We start from the raw sequence: 19,761 nt of genomic DNA, 5'->3' as shown, positions 1-19,761 counted from the left end.
AAGTGGAAGAATACAAATTCCAGGTATTAGACAAAGGGAAATGAAGGAAAAAGAGTACGGTAAGGAAAGGAAATGAATGGTAAGAAAAGGAATGAACCTGACATAATTTTGCTATGTACATATAGGAACACAATGCAAAGAATGTCACCTTTATGTACATCAAAAGCCTGGGGTCCTAATTAGATTAAGATATATTCCATGCTTCTATATGATCTCAAAATGGGCTCTACTCTCATGAAAAACTAAAAAGAAGTAATAAAAACATAATAAAAATGACACTTTAATTTGCATGTCTAAGTTAACAATCCAGGGGGCTGGGTTTGTGGTTCAGTTGTAGAGCACTTGCCTCGCATGTACAAGACCCTGGGTTTGATCCTCAGCACCACATAAAAATAAATAGGTGAAATAGAGGCATTATGTCCAACTACAACTAAAAAACAAATATTAAAAAAAGATAACAACCCAGGTTTGAGTTAGACTTGTTCCCTATGAAAACCCCCAGAGAGAGATCCATGAGCTACTAACTTAGTAAAGACTCATTCGCAGCACAAAGAGGTAATGAAGTCAAGGAATTCAGGTACAGAAGGCAAAAAAGTGTAGAAAGTATACAATTTAAGAGAAGGTAGCATGTGTCTGAAAGATGCTCTTCATAGGGTTGGGACTGGGCTTCCCTGCAGCAGTTATCAAGAATATTAGGAGAGCAGGCATGAGAACAGAGCAGATTTCAGAATGTAAATAGGAAATGTAGATGGAAGGGCAGGTCAGGGCTACTAGGCCATGGGAAGTACAGATAAGACCAAACAGAGGCTCCATCTCCTGTTGGAGACAAGCACAGGTGAAGAGAAATCACTGCAGAAGGAGGAGCTACAATCTTACAGAGTTAAAAGGAGTCAAGTGCATTCCAGAGCCAACATACCTGAAGCCTGAAGGCCAGGGAATCTGCATGCTAGTTTCCTCTTGCTCATCAGAATTTTTCTTGTAATTATCTTCTCTTTGCTGACACCTGTGGCATCATTGAGGACATGCTCTGTAAGTATGTGCAAATAAGACAGGATTTGTAAAATCCAATAGCACCCAGATATATTTGCAAACACTAGAATATCAGAGTGGAGGTAGGTTGTGCTTTGGGGAAGGAAGAGATAATAAAAATCAAGCAAAATCAAAGGAGAAACACATTATTAAAGAAAGGAAAACTCATCCTAAGGAATTTGAAAATATGCATAATAATGATACACTGCATGTATACCCATTATATATGATAAAGCACATATATAAACAATGTGTAATACACAAGAGGGATCTCTATATTTATCTGATGGATAACTGCTCCTTTGGGCTCTTGACTCCACCTGTGCATGGGAAACTTGCATCTATGATATGTATGGGCTCACATGTCCACTCAAAGGCCCTTGGGCCTTCTCTGAGGAAGTTGAAAGAAGAAGAGGGTTCAGTAACAATCCCAATTCTCCCTTTGCTAACCACTCCTAAAAACCCATTTCTTATGTCCCTGCCAATTGACCCAACCTAGCGAACCAGGCACAGTGACAGAAATCATGTGTCCAATGGACATGTCATTTTTTGTACATGTGCCTAGGTATTCTTGGGTGGGTGGTGCCCATACAGAAGTTCCTAAAATAAAGTAATCCAATTGACAAAGAGGGCTTTGAAGTAACTATGACTTCATATTTTGTATCCAAATAAAATTAATCTTAGTCACTATTTCTGGAGAGAACATTCTACAGAGACACCAGGGCATGGGACAAAAAAAGGAATTTATTGATCTTGATCCACAGGCAGAAAAGATCATGAATAGAAATGGTGGACATCATATTTTTCTTTCTGGGGGGGGGGACAACAGGGATTTAACTCAGGGGACTTGATCACTGAGCTACATCCCAGCTCTATTTTGTGTTTAATTTACAAATTGGGTTTCACTGAGTTTCTCAGCACCCCGGTGTTGCTGAGGCTGGCTTTGAATTCATCATCCTCCTGTCTCAGCCTCCTAAGCCACTGGGATTATAGGCCTGGGCCCCCATGCCAAGCACAGCAGACATACTTTAAAGACAGAATCAGTCAGATCCACCTGACCTCTGTACCTACTCTGAAACAAGATGGGTCTCCTGCCTCTGCATGCATATATCTCAGCCTACACAGTAGAGTTGAGTGCAGAGAATTTTTGCTTTCCTAGGGAGAAAAGTTAGATTCATTTGAATTATGATAGGAATACTCACTGGCTTCATCCATAGCAGAACTGACTATAGGCTCAGCTGATGGGAAGACAGAACTTCTGACAAGTTCTTGTGTGTTAGATGAATTAGGATGATCCGAGGATAGAAAATAAGTTTTCTCCAGCAGGAGGTCATCCTCTTTCTCCTCCTGCAGTTCACCATTGGGAATGCTGAGACAAGGAAGGATAACAGAAAAAAATCAAGGTGGTTTAGAAGCTACAGCCTCCCAGTTGGTTATGATTCAAAGTTGAAGAGTGGAGTCCCCTAACAGGTGCCTCCCTTCAAAAATGATCTAGAAAACCATTTTCAATTCATGGATATAGTTTAGGTGCCATGGTATGAGAGAGAGAGTGAGAGCCACCAGTGTCCAGTGTACTGGCCAGATAACAAGCTGATGAGAAAGGAGGCTCAACTTCATCTATAAAGTACAACTACAGAAGGATCATACAATGAGAAGCAAAGCTGTAGTTGAACCTAGGGCATGACTGATACTGACACTTGCATATAGATGTCCAGCAAATACAGTCTGGTACATGAGAGAGTGCCCCAAAAATGTGTGCCTTCTAGAACTTTTTCTATCCATTTTTTTGACATAATACTTTTTTTGGGGGGAGGGGAAGGGGTAGAAAGGGAGTGTATTTCTGTTTTTCTTGCTATGACATACCTGTCTGTGATTATCAGGCCATAGTATAGAAAGATAGTATGCCTCTAATTTTGATTATTCAACTTAAAATAAACAAGTGATTTTGTTAAAAGGAAGAAATGACCAAGACTGACAGTGCAGTTCTTCTCAGTCACGCTCACTGTACCAGCACCAGGAAGATAAAAGATAACCTTGCTAAAGGGCTCCATCACACTGGGCTTAGTCAACATCACCCCTGCAAACAGTAGTCTTTTTTACATTTGGTCATCGAATGTGTCTACTTTTGACCTCATGGTCTATTCTTTCAGGTTATCCTTAACCCCTTATTTTGCCCTTTCTTACAATCTCCAGATTATTTGTTGTTACCTGGAATTCAGTGAATTTTCGTCTTTTTCATCATCATTTTCATGGTTTTCTACAAACAATTCAAAAACATCCAGGAGTCATTACATAGTGCTATTTCACCCATTTCAACACAGAGCCCATGTGGGGTCTTCAGCCACCTTGGCTAGACAGGAAAAAGAATCTTCAGGAAATCTTGAAAGTTATTACAATTTAGATCAGGAATGAGCAGAAAAAAGAGTCATGGAAAATGGAGTGGGCTAAGGGGTGAAGACAAAATGACTTCTGCCACGTATAGCCCAAATAAAGTTCAGTTGTCATAATCTTTCCCATCAGTTTTCACAATTTTTCTTTGTGTGTTGACTTAGTCCTGTTTGCCAAGGAGGGTCCAAGAAAGAGCCATGTGCTAGTGACTTATGAAGGCCATGTTCCCAGAATAAAGAGGCAGCAGAGTCAAGGAAGCAGGGTAGATCAAAAGCCTAGACAGTGTGTGATTCCAGGGAAGGTGGCATGTGTCTAAAAGATGCTCTTCATGGGATTAGGACCCCCAATTAAGCTGGGCTTTCCTGTGTCAGTTACAGGGAATATCAGGACAGCAGATGTAGGAACAGAGCAGATTTCTGAATGCAAACAGGAGGTGGAGATGGAACAGCCTCTCAGGATGGGAGACCATAAAATAGAGACATAAGACCAGACAGTCTCCATCTGCTGTTGGAAAGAACCAATGGTGAAGAGAAATCACAGCAGAAGGAGCTACATCCTCATAGAGAGAGCTAAAGAGGTAAGTGCATCCCAGAGCCACAGAAGCTGTCACCACTCTACCCGAAGCTTGAAGTCCTGGGAATCTGCATGCCATTCTCCACTTGCAGAAGAGTTGTTTTCTTTTCATGATCTTCTGTTTCATGACACTCATGGTATCAGTGAGTACATGCAGCTCACATCCAGGTGTTTTGACAGCCAAGCCTCCAAGGGCATCACCCTCAAGCTTGGTAAGGGTCTGCAGCTCAATGCAAGTATCCAAATTCAGTTCTGAAAATAAAACAGGAACTATTATCCTGTGACACAACTATTGACCCCAAAGAGTCACCTAATCAAGAAAGCAGCCTTGCAAAAGAAAGTCTAAGGATTGATGTGTAGCTTATAGAGACTGATACTTTCAGGGCTGGGGTTGTAGCTTGGAGTTAGAGCACTTGCCTCAAATGCATGATGCCCTGGGTTCTATCCCCACTACCACATAAAAATAAAGACATTGAGACTGATACTTTCATTTTGTTGATGATTCTGGCATATCCAGTATGATAAACTTGACAGGAGGCAAGTGTGCTTCCAATTCTTGAAAATATTCAAGAAATATGGAAGTTATAGACACCTATAGCTCCCCAATATAAAAGGCAATAATACCACTAGAGATCTAGGCAGAGCTTTTAGTCAGGAAGAGATCATCAAAGTTAAGCAAAATCATAGTAGAAGGAAAACTATATGAAAGTAGAGAACTGGGGAAGAATTATCCCTGGAATATTTTAAATCTTACTCTGACTGACTTATTTTATATACAGGCATTATTACTAATAGAACTACTGTATATGCCTAACATATAATGGATATATCTGATGAACAGAAAATTATGAACATTCACATGTGGGATGGTATAATATCAATATTCTGGCCACTAGAAGTCAGAAATAATTTAGAAACCTGAGGGAAAAAAAGAGATGTTTGAAAAGCAGATGCTCAAAAATTCCCTGTGAGACACCAGAACAGAATCACTCAACTGAGCCTGTAGGCTTAGTCTTGACTGGGATTGTGGGAGCACCCAGTAGAGTCCAGCAGGAAGAAAAGATGGTGAACCTCCGCAAGTTTTCACACGTGCTTCAAGAACTACACACCAGTGACACACACTGAGCCCATGCCAGGGAGTGCTCCACATGAGGCACAGGTGTTTCTCCTCTTACATGACCCTCAGAGGTTTGTAATAAGGGCAAGGGTGCCCACATCTGTCAGATGAGTGTGGCACCTGACATGAGAACCAGTGTCTCCAGAAGCTGATATTGAGGGAGACAGAGAATCAAGATGAACACAACCCAGATTAAGGGGACAAGGAGGGACTAAAACTCAGTCTTCACATCTGAGCAGAATTGAGTCCTTGTGAGGACACTGGCAACATGGCTATGGAGACAGACGAATGGAGAGGATGGACTCAGTGTGGAATCAGCAAGAAGACATTTATGAACTTTCTGTGTGAAGGTGTCACATTAATTTAAAGAGATGAGGAAAGGTGAAAAGTGAGCTGGATATGTCAGGACACAGAATTGTGGGCCCATGATTTATACTATTATTGAAAAATTGCTCTATATCAAAAGAAAATATCTTTTGTGAAATTATATTTATCAAATAACCAGAAGTTATCTGAGGATTTGAGATTACAGAGTCAAAGCTTTCATTAAAAAAATTTTTATTTTTATTGAACTGGTACTATGGAAATTATTTTAATAAACCATGAAAGAGATGAAAGCACCTAAGATATGCCCTTGGTAAAGGCCAGCCCAGGACCTGAGAATGTATTTAACCATAGGCCCCAGGCTCCAGCTCACATCACTATGTCAGAGAATCACAGATTTCAGTCTGACCGAGAGAACATGGAGAGGCCCACCATCTCTGCCACCCACAATATTCTGACAACCAACATGTGGATCAGAGCTTACAAATTCCCTTTCCTTTCCTACCTGGGAAGAGCATCCACTGTTTTCCAGGGTCAGTGTTGGCTACACAGCTATCGATAGCAGAGGAAAGGCTCAGCCTGGCTCCACCATCACCACAGATTAACTGGTGATCCAACATTGTCCCCTGACAACTACTCATTTGGGCATTTACATCCAGGTGTGCATCAGAGGCTTGCATCTCTGACACACTGGGGCTCACATGACCACTCAAAGGCTGTTGGAGGCAGGCCTTCTCAGTGACACCAAAAGGAGAAGAGGGTAACTATCCCAGTTCTTTCTTTCTTTAGTACCACCCCCAAAGAATACCCATTTCTTATGTCCCTGTCTGTTGGGGAAACCAGCTTGTGACTCAGGTACAGTGACAGAGATCATGAGTGTAATGGATATGTCACCTTTGGTTTCTGTCCCTGGATGCTAAGAAGGCCAGAATCAATAAATGGGACGGCAAACTGCAAAGCTTCTTCAGAGTAAAGGAAACAATTAATAACGTGATGAGAGAGCCTACAGAATGGGAAAAGATTTTTACCACATGCACCTCAGACAAGAGCATTCAATCCTCAGGATGTATTAAGAACTCAAAAAACGAAAAACCCAAAAGAAAAAAAAACATTAAATAACCCAATAAATAAATGGGCAAAGCACTGAACATGCACCTCACAGCCAAAAAAATACTAATGGCCAAAAGATACATGAACAACTCTTTATTATCTCTAGCAATTAGAGAAATGCAAATTAAAACTATGCAGAGATTCCATCTCACTTGAATTAGAATGGCAATTATAAAGAATTCAAGTAACAATAAATGTTGGTGGGGAATGGGGTGAGAAAGGGACCCTCAAAAATTTGAGTAGGACTGAAAATTAGAGCAGCCACTATGGAAAGCAGTATGAAGATTCCTTAGAAAACTTGGAATGAAACCACCATTTGACATCATCAACAGATGAATGGATAAAGAAAATGTAATGTATATAGAGAATGGAATATTACTCAGCCATAAAGAAAAATAAAACAATGGCATTTGCAGGAAATGGATGGAACTGGAGATATCATGCTAAGTGAAATAAGCCAATCCCAAACACCAAAGGCTATGTGTTCTGACTTCTAGATGCTAACTGGAAACAAGGGAGGTTGAGGAAGGGAATAATAGAAATCTACTGTATTGGACAAAGGAAAATAAAAGGATGGGAGGAGAGGGAGAAACAGGAAAGACAATAGAATTAACTGGACTTAACTAGCCTTAACTAGCCTTGTATTTGAATACATAACCAGGGTAAATTCACATCATAAACAAAAAGAGCGAGATCATCGACAGGATAAGTTATACTCTACTAATGTGTAATTTGGAAAATACATTCTACTGTCATATGTTACTAAACAAGAACAACAACAACAAAGGCAGGTGTCCAGAAAAGAGTGTCCCTGAAGAAAAATCATCCACTTAAGATGGCTTTGAAGAAAAAAAAATGAGTTTAAGGCTATTTTCCCAGTATTATTAAACTCCATCACTCTTTGTAGAGAGGACATTCTATTGAGACTCAATGACGTGATTGAAATTAAAAGGTTTATTGATCTCTCTTCCCAGGGAGGAAAGATCATGGAAAGAATCTAGGATACCATGGAGAGGGGTGTCCAGTGGTTGTATAACATTCCTAGTTATGGGATCCTCTCTGCATTTTGGAAGCCTATGACTCCTTCTGGCCTATATACCACCTACAATCCATACACATATACAGTCTGTTGCCACCTGGAGGCTGTTAGCCGTTATAAGCAATGCAGCAGAGGAGCTGGCTCCTTATTGTAAATCAACCGTATGAAACTGTGAAGAGATATCGGGTCCATAATCCTTATATTTTCCACATACAACAGAGGCAAATTGGACATTCCTCCTGATATAATTGAGTTCTATGTCCCTAGGGAAATGAATAGATGTCCTCAGAAATTGAGCTGACTGGAGCTTTCCAGCAGCCTCATGTCTATCCAGGTCAGACTCAGGAAGAACTGGGTACAATAGGGCCTGCTGCCCACTACTGTGTTCTCCACACACTCTCCTTGAAAATCCCTCATTCTCACCATGATCTGCTTCAGTTTTCTCAAAATTTCTTCAATCTGACTGTTTGGCTCCATCACCCTGAGAGCACACCTCATCAAACTCTCATCACTGGTGTCTAGATTCTTCCACTCTCCTCCTCACTACCTTCTCTTCTTGTGAACTTCCCAAAAGATCAACTGTCTCATCAGGTTAACGTTTGTTAAGATGCAGCTGCACAGTGTTACCCATGCTGGCCTCATACTCCAGGCCATGAGAGAACCTCCTGCTGGGACCACTGAGCCCAGCCTCACTAACCTCTAACTCAATGTCCTGCTCTTACCATGTTCCTACTCTGCTTGGGAAAACTGCATTCCTACATCCCCCTGAATAATTCCAACTCCCTATCCTGCATTTGAAGTCCTCATTCCTTGCCTTACAAGGTTATCCAACATCACATCCCAACACTCCAATACACCATCCTTCCTTGTCAGGCTGTCTCCTCCCTGACTCTCACTCTGCTTCTCTGTCTTCCAGCATTCATGTCTTTGTCTACAGGTGCTGCTCCCTGCCTGTCATGTACTGTGTGTCCCCAAGTCTCAGTTCATCCATTATTAATCATCTGTCATTGAAGATACTCAGTAACATGCATGAGAGATCCTCTTGACCTGAAGGAGAAAGTATCTTAAACCAATATACCTGTTTGTGAAAGCAATGGTGAAGCAGAGAAAAAAAGGAGATTAGACCCTGAAGGATTGAAAATGGCCACTGACACAAGAATCTCTTCATGGACTCTTGGCAACGTGGACAGTTTCTTCACAAAGGTCTTGTACAGCATGCTTTCTACCAGCCACTCTGTCGTTACATAATTTTGGTGGGAAGGAGAACTCCCTTTATATGTCCAACCCCTGAAATCCTGGCCCATTCCTTTTCATGAAAACCTATTTAGTATCATTATATCAAATCAAATTTCCTCCCCTTCAATCTACTTCTTTCAGTTCCTTGAGGCTGAATCCCTCAATCATTGGGTACAATATTTATTTCCACTGTGTCTAAACCTCCAGCCCCTCCTACATATAGTATCTATTATGAAAAGTGGCCAAATCTGTGAAGTCCCATGGGAAAGTCTCACTTTCCCTCAAGGATATTACATTTAAACTACCTTGAACTCAGACTGAAGGGCTTTGGGGTAGTTTGGTCTCAAAGTGGCTGTAATTCAATGTAGACTCACTCTCTCTACCACTTCCATGAATGACTACAGAGCTACTACTATCCTCTAGGTCATCTGCAATAAATATTTTAAATTGTGTTAGAATTTTCTCCTGTTTTCGGTTGCCTGCTTTTATCAGGGAGGAACCTTGCTGACATTTTTCAATGCTCACAGTAGAAGATCCTCTGCAACTATTGGAGCCATTTATCAAACTCTAAAAGTATTGTTACATGTCATTAGTGGGCAAGATGCAAAAGTCAACAAAATATCAAGTTGTAGCTTAGTTATATTCATGTTGTTTCTGCAGGGCTTTCTATGTACACAGAGGATAGGTCCGAGCAGAGAGGTCAGCACCACTACTGTAGTTACAGCTGTGTCCTGTTCACAATATACACATTAGGGTCAGTGAACCCACACAGGATGAATATTAGTACAATTAGAATGTTCTTTTTCTTCATTTCAGATTCATGTATAAAGGTGAATGTGTCCATCTCTAATTGGAGGGAATGGATGAGGCACTGGCTCTTCCCAGGGACAAAGTATACTGATTAATAGCTCAAAAACCCATGTGAGAGGCTTTATGAATTCTTTGTTCCAGAGAAGCAATGTCTGTTTCTCTTTGAAATTGTCTCAAAAACATTTGTAACATACAGAATTAGAAATGGGTGAACACCCAACCCAGCCTCCTCTTTGAAAGATCAGGCTGCACAGCAGTAAAAATATGTTGGCTGAGGAGCCAGGCAGACATGGGCCCTGTGTTCCCACCACACACTAGTGGAGATTTGGGGGCAGTGACCATGCTGAATCTCAGTGTCCTCAGCACTACTGTAGAGACACCACCAACTGTGAATAGTGTCTCTTGAGGATTTAATGGAGTAGTCTGTATACAGAGATCCCTTGGTAGTGGTTACAGTTCACACATGTATTTTATTTCTGTTTCTGAAATGTTGTGACACTGAGATTAAACTTTTGCATCACTGCACCTCAGTGGAAATGGGAAAAAGAAAAAGATGGTCACACCTGAAAAGGCACGGACTAAAGCAAGGGTTGGAAAATAAATTTAGTCAGTTAATTTTACTATAAAACATTCTAATACAGTGAGACATCAGACTTCTGCTCTTCCTAAAAACTGATTTGATGAGTAAAGACTCCCAAGAATTTCAAAAGTTTATCGAAGGAAAAGTTGAACTCTACCTTGAGTGAGAGGCAAGAAGAATATATTTTTTTTTCTCTACATACTCTATAAAGCTTCTACCACTCATGGCTCTTGTTCAACAAGAGTGACATTCCTGGGAATTGTGGAGAGAAATGCTCTCTGCTGTCTGAATAACTGGGTCAGTTCCCCATCATGTACACTGGCCATTGACAATTTACATGAGAACATAACTCTCAAATGGAACAGATGATTCAACATGTAATCTATGGAGGAAAGAATCATTTGTGCTCCTTTGGGTTGAAAACTACAGCAATGTATGGTGGAACAGAAACAGGAATGATTAATTGAAGGATAGCCTTCTCAGAGGAAGTTGAGAAAGTGTGTTAACACTCAAGAACCATAAAAGACCTCCACAATGATTTTTGAATATTCTATCTCATGAAAAGAAGAGAGGAAATCATGAGAAAATAAATGCAATTTCCAAGGACACTGCAGAAGGAATGATTTAACCCCTTTAAAGACTGAGGTCTGACCAATCCCTCCTGGAACAAGTTGTAGTGATGTCTGTGAGATGCTTCTAATCCCCTCCTCCTAACTCCAGTCTACCTGCAACTGTGGCTGGCACATTGCAGACCAGGATTAAAAAAAACTGACCTGGCAAGAAAAATAACAAAGCTTCAGATCCACCTGACCTCTACATCTGCTGAGAAACAAAATGGTCTCCTGGCTCTTCAGGCATATGTCTCAGCCTAGATAGTGGAGTTGAGTGCAGAGAATTTGTGATTTACCAGGGAGACAAGTTGCATTCATCTGAATTAGGATAAGAGTACTCACTGGTTCCATCCACAGTAGAGCTGACTTTAGGCTCATGTGATGGGAACACAGAGCTTATGACAAGTTCTTCTGTGTCACATGAATTAAGATGACCAGAGTACTGAAAGTATTTTTCATCCAGCTGGAGGTCATTCTCTTCCCCTTCCTGAAATTCACTGTTGAGGCTGCTGAGACAGTTGAGGCAGGGAAGAACAAAAGATGAAATCATGGTGATTTAGAAGTTACAGTCTCCCAGCTGGTCCCGATTCAAAGCTGAAGGGTGGAGTCCAAAACAGCTGCCTCCCCTCAAAAATGATCCAGAAAACCATTTTCAACTCAAGAACATAGTTTAGGTGCCACGGTATGAGAGAGACCAAGGGCCACCAGTGCTCAGTGTAGTGATAACAAGATAACAAGCTAATGAGGAAGGAGGCTTAACTCACCTATAAGACACAGTCACAGAAGGATCACACAATGAGAAGCATAGCAGGGGCCAACCTTGTGCATAAAGCATGGTGAATTTTAGACACAAGTGTCTGATCAATAGTCTCCTGAATTGAAGAGTCTCAGAGACATTATGCCTTCTTTGCACATCCATATTATGACATGATATCATTTTTATTCTACCTATTTTTCTTGCTATGGAATACCTGTTGATGAGCTCAGGCTAACAGTACAGAAATGATTTTTGAGTCTCATCCTGAGTTTGACATTTACAAAGGGAACATATGATTTATTTAAGATCTAGAAGTGCCCAAGGCTGCTCAGTTATTCTTGAGAAGACTTACTCTTACAATACTATAAAGAAGACAAAGAATTTTGCTAATGGGTTCCATCATCTTGGGTTGAATCAACAACTTCACTGCAATCAGCACTCCTACTGTGCCTTTAAGAAACTTTGACTATATTTGACCTCATGCTCTGTACTTTCAGGATTCCTGCACCCCTTTTATTTTATCCATTTTTTTTCTTGCCCCTGGTCATTCATTGTTACCTGAAATAAAGTGACTCTTCTTTATCATTGTCCTCATTGTCATGATGTTCTGTAAATATATTCAGAAATGCAGAGGTCATTAAATAACTCCCCTTAACTCATTCCAATACAGACACCTCCCTCAGAAGAAGACATAATTTATGTATATATAATTCAGGGAGCAACTAAGGGACTTAACCTGGGAGAACTCACATGTTGAGTTTAAAGAAATGGTCTGAGATGCTATGCTGATCCATCATGCACAACGTCTCTGACTGGGGGGATCATTATGGAATGCTCTTCATGTAATTGGACAAAGTCAAAATGCATTTTGGTCTCCTGATTCCTGGATACTCATCCAGGTTCTTCTGGATTTCACTAACTGCAGCTTCCTTCCTTCCACAAAGCTCATTCCAACACTTAGTGGCTCTGGGCCCCCTCACAATTCTCAAATAGAACCAGTTTCATTCTCTATGAAGAGGATTAAAAGCCCTGAGCCTCATTTTTCTCAATACTAGGGATTTTTTTTAAAAGATCGCAAAGTTAACTTTGGCAGTGTACTAGAAGGAAATTCCTCTTTCAGAACTGTTCTGGTATAAATATTACTACCACCTGATTCTAGCATTTTAATGGAAGCAAAATTAACCATTTCAATGTTCTCTCTCTTTTATGTTTTTGGTACCGGTGATTGAACTTAGCAGCACATGCCCACTGCACTACATCCCCAGGCCTATTTTGTATTTTATTTAGTGATGGGTCTGAGTTGTTTACTGCCATGCTTTTTCCTGAGGCTGGCTTTTTAAATTTTTAAAATTTTCTTTTTAGTTTTAGGTAGACACACAATATCTTTATTTTTTATTTTTTTATGGTGCCGAGAGTTGAACTCAGTGCCTCATGCATGCTAGGTGACTGTCCTACCACTTGAGCCACATCCCATGCCCTCTGAGTTGGCTTTAAACTCAAGATCCCCCTTCCTCAACCTCCTGAGCAGCTGGGATTAGAGGCTTGTGCTTGTAATCAAAGAATTAAACATGAGCAAGAACACTTAGGAGAGATAAGTTGTCCTAGGTTGTAAGAATAAGGTCATGCAGAGCCCTGATATGCACACACATAAATGGTACCTGTGAGTAGGTTACAGTCTCTACAACTTCCCTGATCTTGTTAGTTCTAGGTTTACCATCCTGAATTTGTCACTGGACCCTCAGAAGTATAATTAATAGAAGTGCATTTGTGTTTTAATGGGGTAGTCATGAACTGCAGATAGACAAAGGGAAACTTCATGCTCACCCAAGAGATCAGCACTGAAGCAGGTGGGCTGGTGGATAGCTGATGATTGAGAGTGACTGGGGCAAGTGTTACAGCCCTCATTCAATACATCCTGCAGGATTTCTTTCTCCTCCTGTGGGGCTTGTCTCAGACTGGAGGGAAAAAGAGTACAATTAAACGAGAGGATTAAATATGAGTCCCAGTTGGTCTAAATAGAGGCCTAAGGGAGTGGTCACAGAAGGGCAAGAGGGTACTCCTTTCAAAGAGAAAGAAAATGATCCTCCTAGGATGTGGGCAGGGTGCACATGTCTTTATGACAGGAGATAGGAAGAGGGGCTCAATCTACTGACTAGAAAAGAGTTGAGGACAGAGACTCCACTCTCCCTGTGTGATACAACCAGGAGCCACAGCATACACAGAAAATGAACTTTATGTGTGTGTTTGTGCACACATTTGTATATGTGTGTGTGTGTGTGTGTGTGTATTCCCCCCACCCAAGGCTATGACATCCCTGCCAAAAAGTCTTATCAACCAGAAAGAAATCGATTTATATCTCATACTCAATGGACCCATAGAAGACAGGAGATGTAGATTCTGTCAGGTTAAAAACAAACATTTAGTTAGTTTGATTATTTCTAGTTGGATACAGACAAGAACCACAGAGAAAAGAAAAACACCTCCTTAAAAGATGGACTTCCTCCATGGTTGAGGAATGCAGTCATACCAGCAGCTTGTGTTTGCCTTTGCATGTGAATAGTGTGGACACTTTGTACCTCTTGGTTTGCTCATCTGGGGACCCTCCTCATATTTAACCCATCCTCTTCCAGGCTCTTAACACTCATTGTTACCTGGGAGCCAGTAATTCCTGTTCTTTTCCACTCTCCTCCTCTGCACCACTCCCTGAAATCAAATTCAGAAATGTCCAGTCAGTCAATGAGTAGTTTCTACATCACTCACTACAAACACAGGGGAAGCCTGAACTCAATGGAGAATCATTAGTCCCAGACCTTTACCAACACGGCCATTATATGTCTGTGGATCTGATATGGTACAAACTGGATCCTGATATAAAAGATTTGAGCTATTCTTGAGGATGAAAAGGCATTTTCATGTCTCCAGTAGACATCAGTAACTGGGAATTAACCTATGCCCACCCTACACTTCCCTGTAAACTAGAAGTTGCTATAGTCTTTGTGTTTCATTATTCCATTGTTAGTAATCTGAAGGCAAAATAACAATATCTTTACTTCTAGAAATGATGGATTTCCTTTTGATGAAAGAAAAGAGGAGAAAAGGTTTTGGAGAAGATCTTTTTCTCAGAGGGGAAACAGACAATCATACCTCACTTTAGTGACCATAAACCTATCTGCAACTTACGATATTTCTGGAACTCGTTGGCCAGGGTATACACGGTAGATTGACATAAGATGAATTTTTCTTCCAGATCACGGAAATTCAGTTTGTGTTCTTGTAATTCGGCTTGTAGTCCCCGTATGATTTCTTTCAATTTCATCTGAGGCTCTCTGTCAAGGTTCATTTCAGCCCCTCCATCAGGGGAAGGGCTGAAGAATACTGCCATGTTTGTACAGTAAATATACAGCCAGGACCTGCAAAGAGGAAACCCAAACATGTTATGGGTTAAAAACAAATGAATCCAAGAGCTGGATGCAGTGGCAAACGCCTATAATCACAGAGGCTCAGAAGGTGAGACAGAAGGATCTAGAGTTAGAAGTCAGCTTGAGCAATGACAAGGTGCTAAGCCACTCAGTGAGACCGTGTCTCTTAATAAAATACAAAAAAGGGCTGCATATGTGGCTCAGTGTTTGAGTGCTTCTGACCCAAATATTTTTAAAAAAATAAAATAACCCAAGTAGAATTCATTGGGATTAAGGGAAGGCAGCAGCTGTCACGATTCACTTATTGTTGAGAACTAAGTACTCAGCAGTCCACAACACTTCAAACTCCTTCACCTTTCAAACAAGGATTCACACACCTGAGTCTATAGCATGAACTCAAGACAGAAATGAGGAGGTAGGGCTGAGTGCGCTAGGTAACAGTCTAACAGAATCAGAAGGTGGGAGATGTCATGGAATGTGGGAGCCTCTGCCTTCCAATGGCCTCATGATGGCTGACCCACTGGTTTCCTCAGAATGTCACTACAGATGTAGACCACCACTCATTGGGCAGTCTCAGTACTTGTGTACCCTCATGGCAACATTACCAACTTTTCTTTGTTCCCTTCTCCAAACACCATATTTCACATTACTCCTACAGGTATATTTTGAGAATCCTCGAAGTAAAAATGGTTTCCCAACAAGTTAAAATTATCTACAGGACTACCCAGTGGTCACCTCATTATTTCCTTAATAATAAAGTGGATCATAAGGCTTTTCCTCAAGGGAACAATGCAAAACTGTCAATGTAACATAGTCATAATGTTCTTCTCTGAATATGCAGCCATTATTTCAAAATCCACTAAAAATACAGAACAAAGAGTAAACCATGAGTGTTTGAAATTGTGTTCTGCACTCTCTTAATATTATTTTGTTATACTCTATTTTTATTGTGGCCTCTTTTCTCTCACTGGGACATCTGCTGGCATATAGGACTCTGAAGGAATTCCTCACTTATTAAAAAAAGTTCCAATTGGCTCAGGCAATAGGAACATGGAAAGGAGAATAGAAACATGGAGGGGAGCCATGCTAAGTCTTTGTGAACCCTCAACTGTGGGACGCTCATTGGAAAGAAAATTTCCAGATCCCTCTTACTAAGTCCAAAGCAGATAATGTCCAGTGCTGACTCTGCTCTTCATGGCAATCTTCCCTTCACTAGGTCAGGATACTGGTGTCTGCAATCAATGTTCTCACCTACTGAGAACCATGGCTGAATCTGAAGCAGATACGTTAAGCTCTTTTCAGTAAGGATTGGATACCCTTCCTAGCATGCTGCAGGGAAATGAGCCCTGTGCTTTATCTGTAGTACCTCAGCAAATGCATTCATTTGCTTTAACCCACTTATAATGTAAGTTCTCTAGATACATGGAGATTTTACATTTTACACACGTCACAGGGTAAACTGAGGAGCAAAGCAGGGGAGTTAGTTTATTCTGCTTCTATGAACACAAGAGTCATGGACTCTCATCCACTTGAATGTCAGAAAGCCTGGCTTTTAGCCCCACCTTCCTCCCTTTGGACTGCAAACCTGAAAATTACTTCAATTATTTACCTGCATTTGAAATGCAGTTTGAGTAAAAACAAGAGTTGAACTTTGAGGAATGACAATATTAGTTTGTTTTGAAGTGGATAGAAAATGCTGAGGTCTAGAGAAAACATCAGGATAATCTTCACAAGGAAGAACTTATGTGTCTTACTTATCCTGCCTCTTTCTCCAGCTGGCCAGAACATACTCAGTATCTGTTGATGTCATCAAAATCATCTTCAGATCTTGAGAATATGGATTTCTATGAGCCAAACTGGAGAGCAGGTGTTGGTCTGAGAAGTCATACATCATTATGCTGGGACCTGTTGGAAACAACCAGTAGGGGGATCAACCTGACTACCAACATTTTTTGATACAGCACTGGCTACACTCATCAATTAGCCCACTATCAATTCTTTCACTTGCTGTTCACCAGACTGACAGTTCTTTAAAGCTAAGATAATGTTCTACCCATCTCTGTGTTCAATTTCCAGTGAAGACCAAGCACTGAGGCACCTGGCAGGATACACTGAATGAGTGCATAAAAGTGGTTGCCTACCACTGTCTTTACAATAAAGTCCCTTTACAGTGTCATCTAAAGCCTTCTAGTTAGTGTCCCCTTCAATGAATCCACAATGCCACATACAGAGTCTTGCACATAACTCTGCATATGAAGAAGAGAAAACTACCCTAAAAACACTTTCTTTCCCAACTATAATCCACATTGCACTCTAGGGTTTGTAATTGGGGCTCTTGCCAGTTTTAAATTTTTTTATTAAATTTTTAATTTGTATGAAAGTTAAAGGTTGACTGAAGAAAAGGCTTACAGTTGACTTACTCTTATTCTAAAAGATAGGTCTTAGAAAAGAATCCATGTGCCAGTGATTTAGGAAGACCATGCCTCCCAGGAGAAAGAGGCAGTGGAGCTGAGGGAGCTGGGAAGAGAAGGCAAAACAGCCTACAAAGTGTTATTTCAGGGACAGCCCCATGTGTTTAAAGGACAATTTTTATAGTATTTGGACACTGAGTTGGCTCTGCGTCAGTGTGGCAGTTACAGAGAAGAGCAGGACAGCAGCTTTGGATACAGAAAAGTGTTCAGAGTGAAAACCACAGGAGTGAGTCAACCTTATGCATAACCAAAGTTGAATTTTACACTCTCCTATCAAGTGAATATAGCTTCCTGCATGTGGAAGGTCCCAGAGAACTTGTGCCTTCTACCTACACAATATTTTGCTATGTTGTTGCTATGTGTGTAGCTGCTGCTTTTGCTATAGCAGAACTGTCCAGGATCTTGGAATAACACTTCAGAAAGAAGTTACTCATGTCATTCTCATTTTAATTCTTTCAAAGGAACAAGTGACTCTTTTAACGGAGAAAGTCCCCAAGTCTTCTCAGACAGATGATAAAAATGCTCAACAGAAAACAGGCAATTCAGAGTAGTTTAGCAAGGGAAACCAGTGACACCAGCAGATGGTTTTTACCTTTGCAGCTATTTTGGCCTGTTTATGTGCTCTTTTTGTCTGATAATTACCCTTCCATGATGATTCCCTGGGGGCCAGTGATTCAAGTGATGCTTTTCTTCATCATGATGCTCTTCACTATTTCCTACAACTGAATTTATTAAACTCCCTTTAGATATTAGGCAGTTCTATCTCATCCATTAAAAACTGTAGCCTATCATGGCACAGAGAAAATATCGGTATGAATTTAGAAAGATCTCATGCATTTCGTTAAAGAAATGGCCTGCCCAGGTATTCTTATCCATGAAACAAAGTGGCCCCCATAAAGTAGATCTCACGAGCAGCATGCTAGTTGTTTAAAAAATGTCCTTTTTTCCCCACATGAACAGAAACTGGAAACAACTGGTGAATGCTGGTAAATTTCAGCTATACCTACCTCCCATTACATGGCTGATTACCAGGCACAGTGATTTACTTCCCAATACGCCTTTCATAGAAAACATATTCATTCCTCTTCAGGGAAGAAAGACAACCCTGTCCCATGACACTCCATACATCTAGAAACTACACAGGACCCTCCATGCCTGCTCCTATCACTTAACCAGGGAAAATTCTCTCCATGTCACTTCTTAAGTATTAAAGTGTACCCTACATCCCACCCTCAGATTTTACTACTTCAACTCCCTAAAACAAACCCTGAGAGTGACTTTAGAAAGTACACTCATAAACATTCCCTGTTTACATGCTACATCTATCATGCCATGTGCATTTTAAGCAATATTTTTGAGAAGAGAAAACATAACCAGAAAAGATAAATCTCCCTTGGCCCACAATTAAATCAGCCTGCAAATTCCTTAAAAGTTTTCTTTCTTAGGCCATGCTCTTTTCAATTTCACAAACTTGCACCTGTCACATTCTCCTTCCTGAAAGTATGCTAGGTATTTGCTGCCTGCCATCTTAAAGGCACATGCCTGGTTCCGGAAGGAACATTTGGGATAGTATGACCTCTGCCTAGTGGGTGAATCTACTGTCCTCCCACTTAGGCAGTCTCCATCATTCAAGACCACACACAAGATGCAGATACCAGGAGAGCAGGTACAAATATCACTTGCCTAATGGAATCTCTCATGAGCTGGGCACCTTGGAACATCTTTCTGTGAGCAGGGCCTCTGGGCACCTTACAAAATGCTCTGCCAACTTGTGCTCTTCAGCCAGTTCCTCTCGATGGCCCTCAGGGTCATGCTGGATGAGGAGGTCCTTGATATGCCTACTGAGGAAGAAAGAAGCATCTTCATCTTCCTGCAGCTTCAGGGGGCCAATTCTGGTGCCTGAAATTCAATCAGGAAATTAAAATCCCTAAGGTAGGATACAAGGGGAAATTTATAACTAGAACTCAATGAATGATGGGATAGTAGGATTTGGACACAGATTTCTATGACAATATCCCTTTGAAGCCTTCAAACCAATATTCTGGTAATTTTGAGCAATTGTTCACACATTGTTGCACTTGCCAGTTTACCTCCTGCAGACTACTACACACCCAATGCTGGTAATTCATGTACTTACTTGGTACTTTTCTTTTGATACTATGAAAAAATACATTTGTACATGTGTATATATTTATACATTTCGGCATATAAATGTATATGTATACACATGTACACGTACATATGTATAGATAAAAACATACATAAGTACAGATATATATCTAACTGCATTCCGTGCT

General features: G+C 40.7%; 1 protein-coding gene across 1 annotated transcript; it reads right to left on the bottom strand.

Annotated features, from left to right (window-relative positions):
- Positions 1-902: 902 nt before the first annotated feature.
- LOC144368650 (uncharacterized) lies at positions 903-14,402 on the bottom strand. The gene is made up of 7 exons (XM_078027812.1): positions 14,391-14,402; positions 13,399-13,585; positions 12,133-12,181; positions 11,160-11,323; positions 3,238-4,242; positions 2,232-2,398; positions 903-1,027 (listed from the first exon to the last, which is right to left on the bottom strand). The coding sequence occupies exons 1-5, from the start codon at positions 14,400-14,402 to the stop codon at positions 3,785-3,787; spliced, it is 870 nt and encodes a 289-aa protein (XP_077883938.1). The 3' UTR covers positions 903-1,027; positions 2,232-2,398; positions 3,238-3,784.
- Between the last annotated feature and the right edge of the window lie 5,359 nt (positions 14,403-19,761).

The sequence above is a fragment of the Ictidomys tridecemlineatus genome, chromosome 11 (genome assembly GCF_052094955.1).
Source record: "Ictidomys tridecemlineatus isolate mIctTri1 chromosome 11, mIctTri1.hap1, whole genome shotgun sequence".
NCBI lineage: Eukaryota > Metazoa > Chordata > Mammalia > Rodentia > Sciuridae > Ictidomys > Ictidomys tridecemlineatus.
This window is presented reverse-complemented; position numbering and strand designations above follow the sequence as displayed.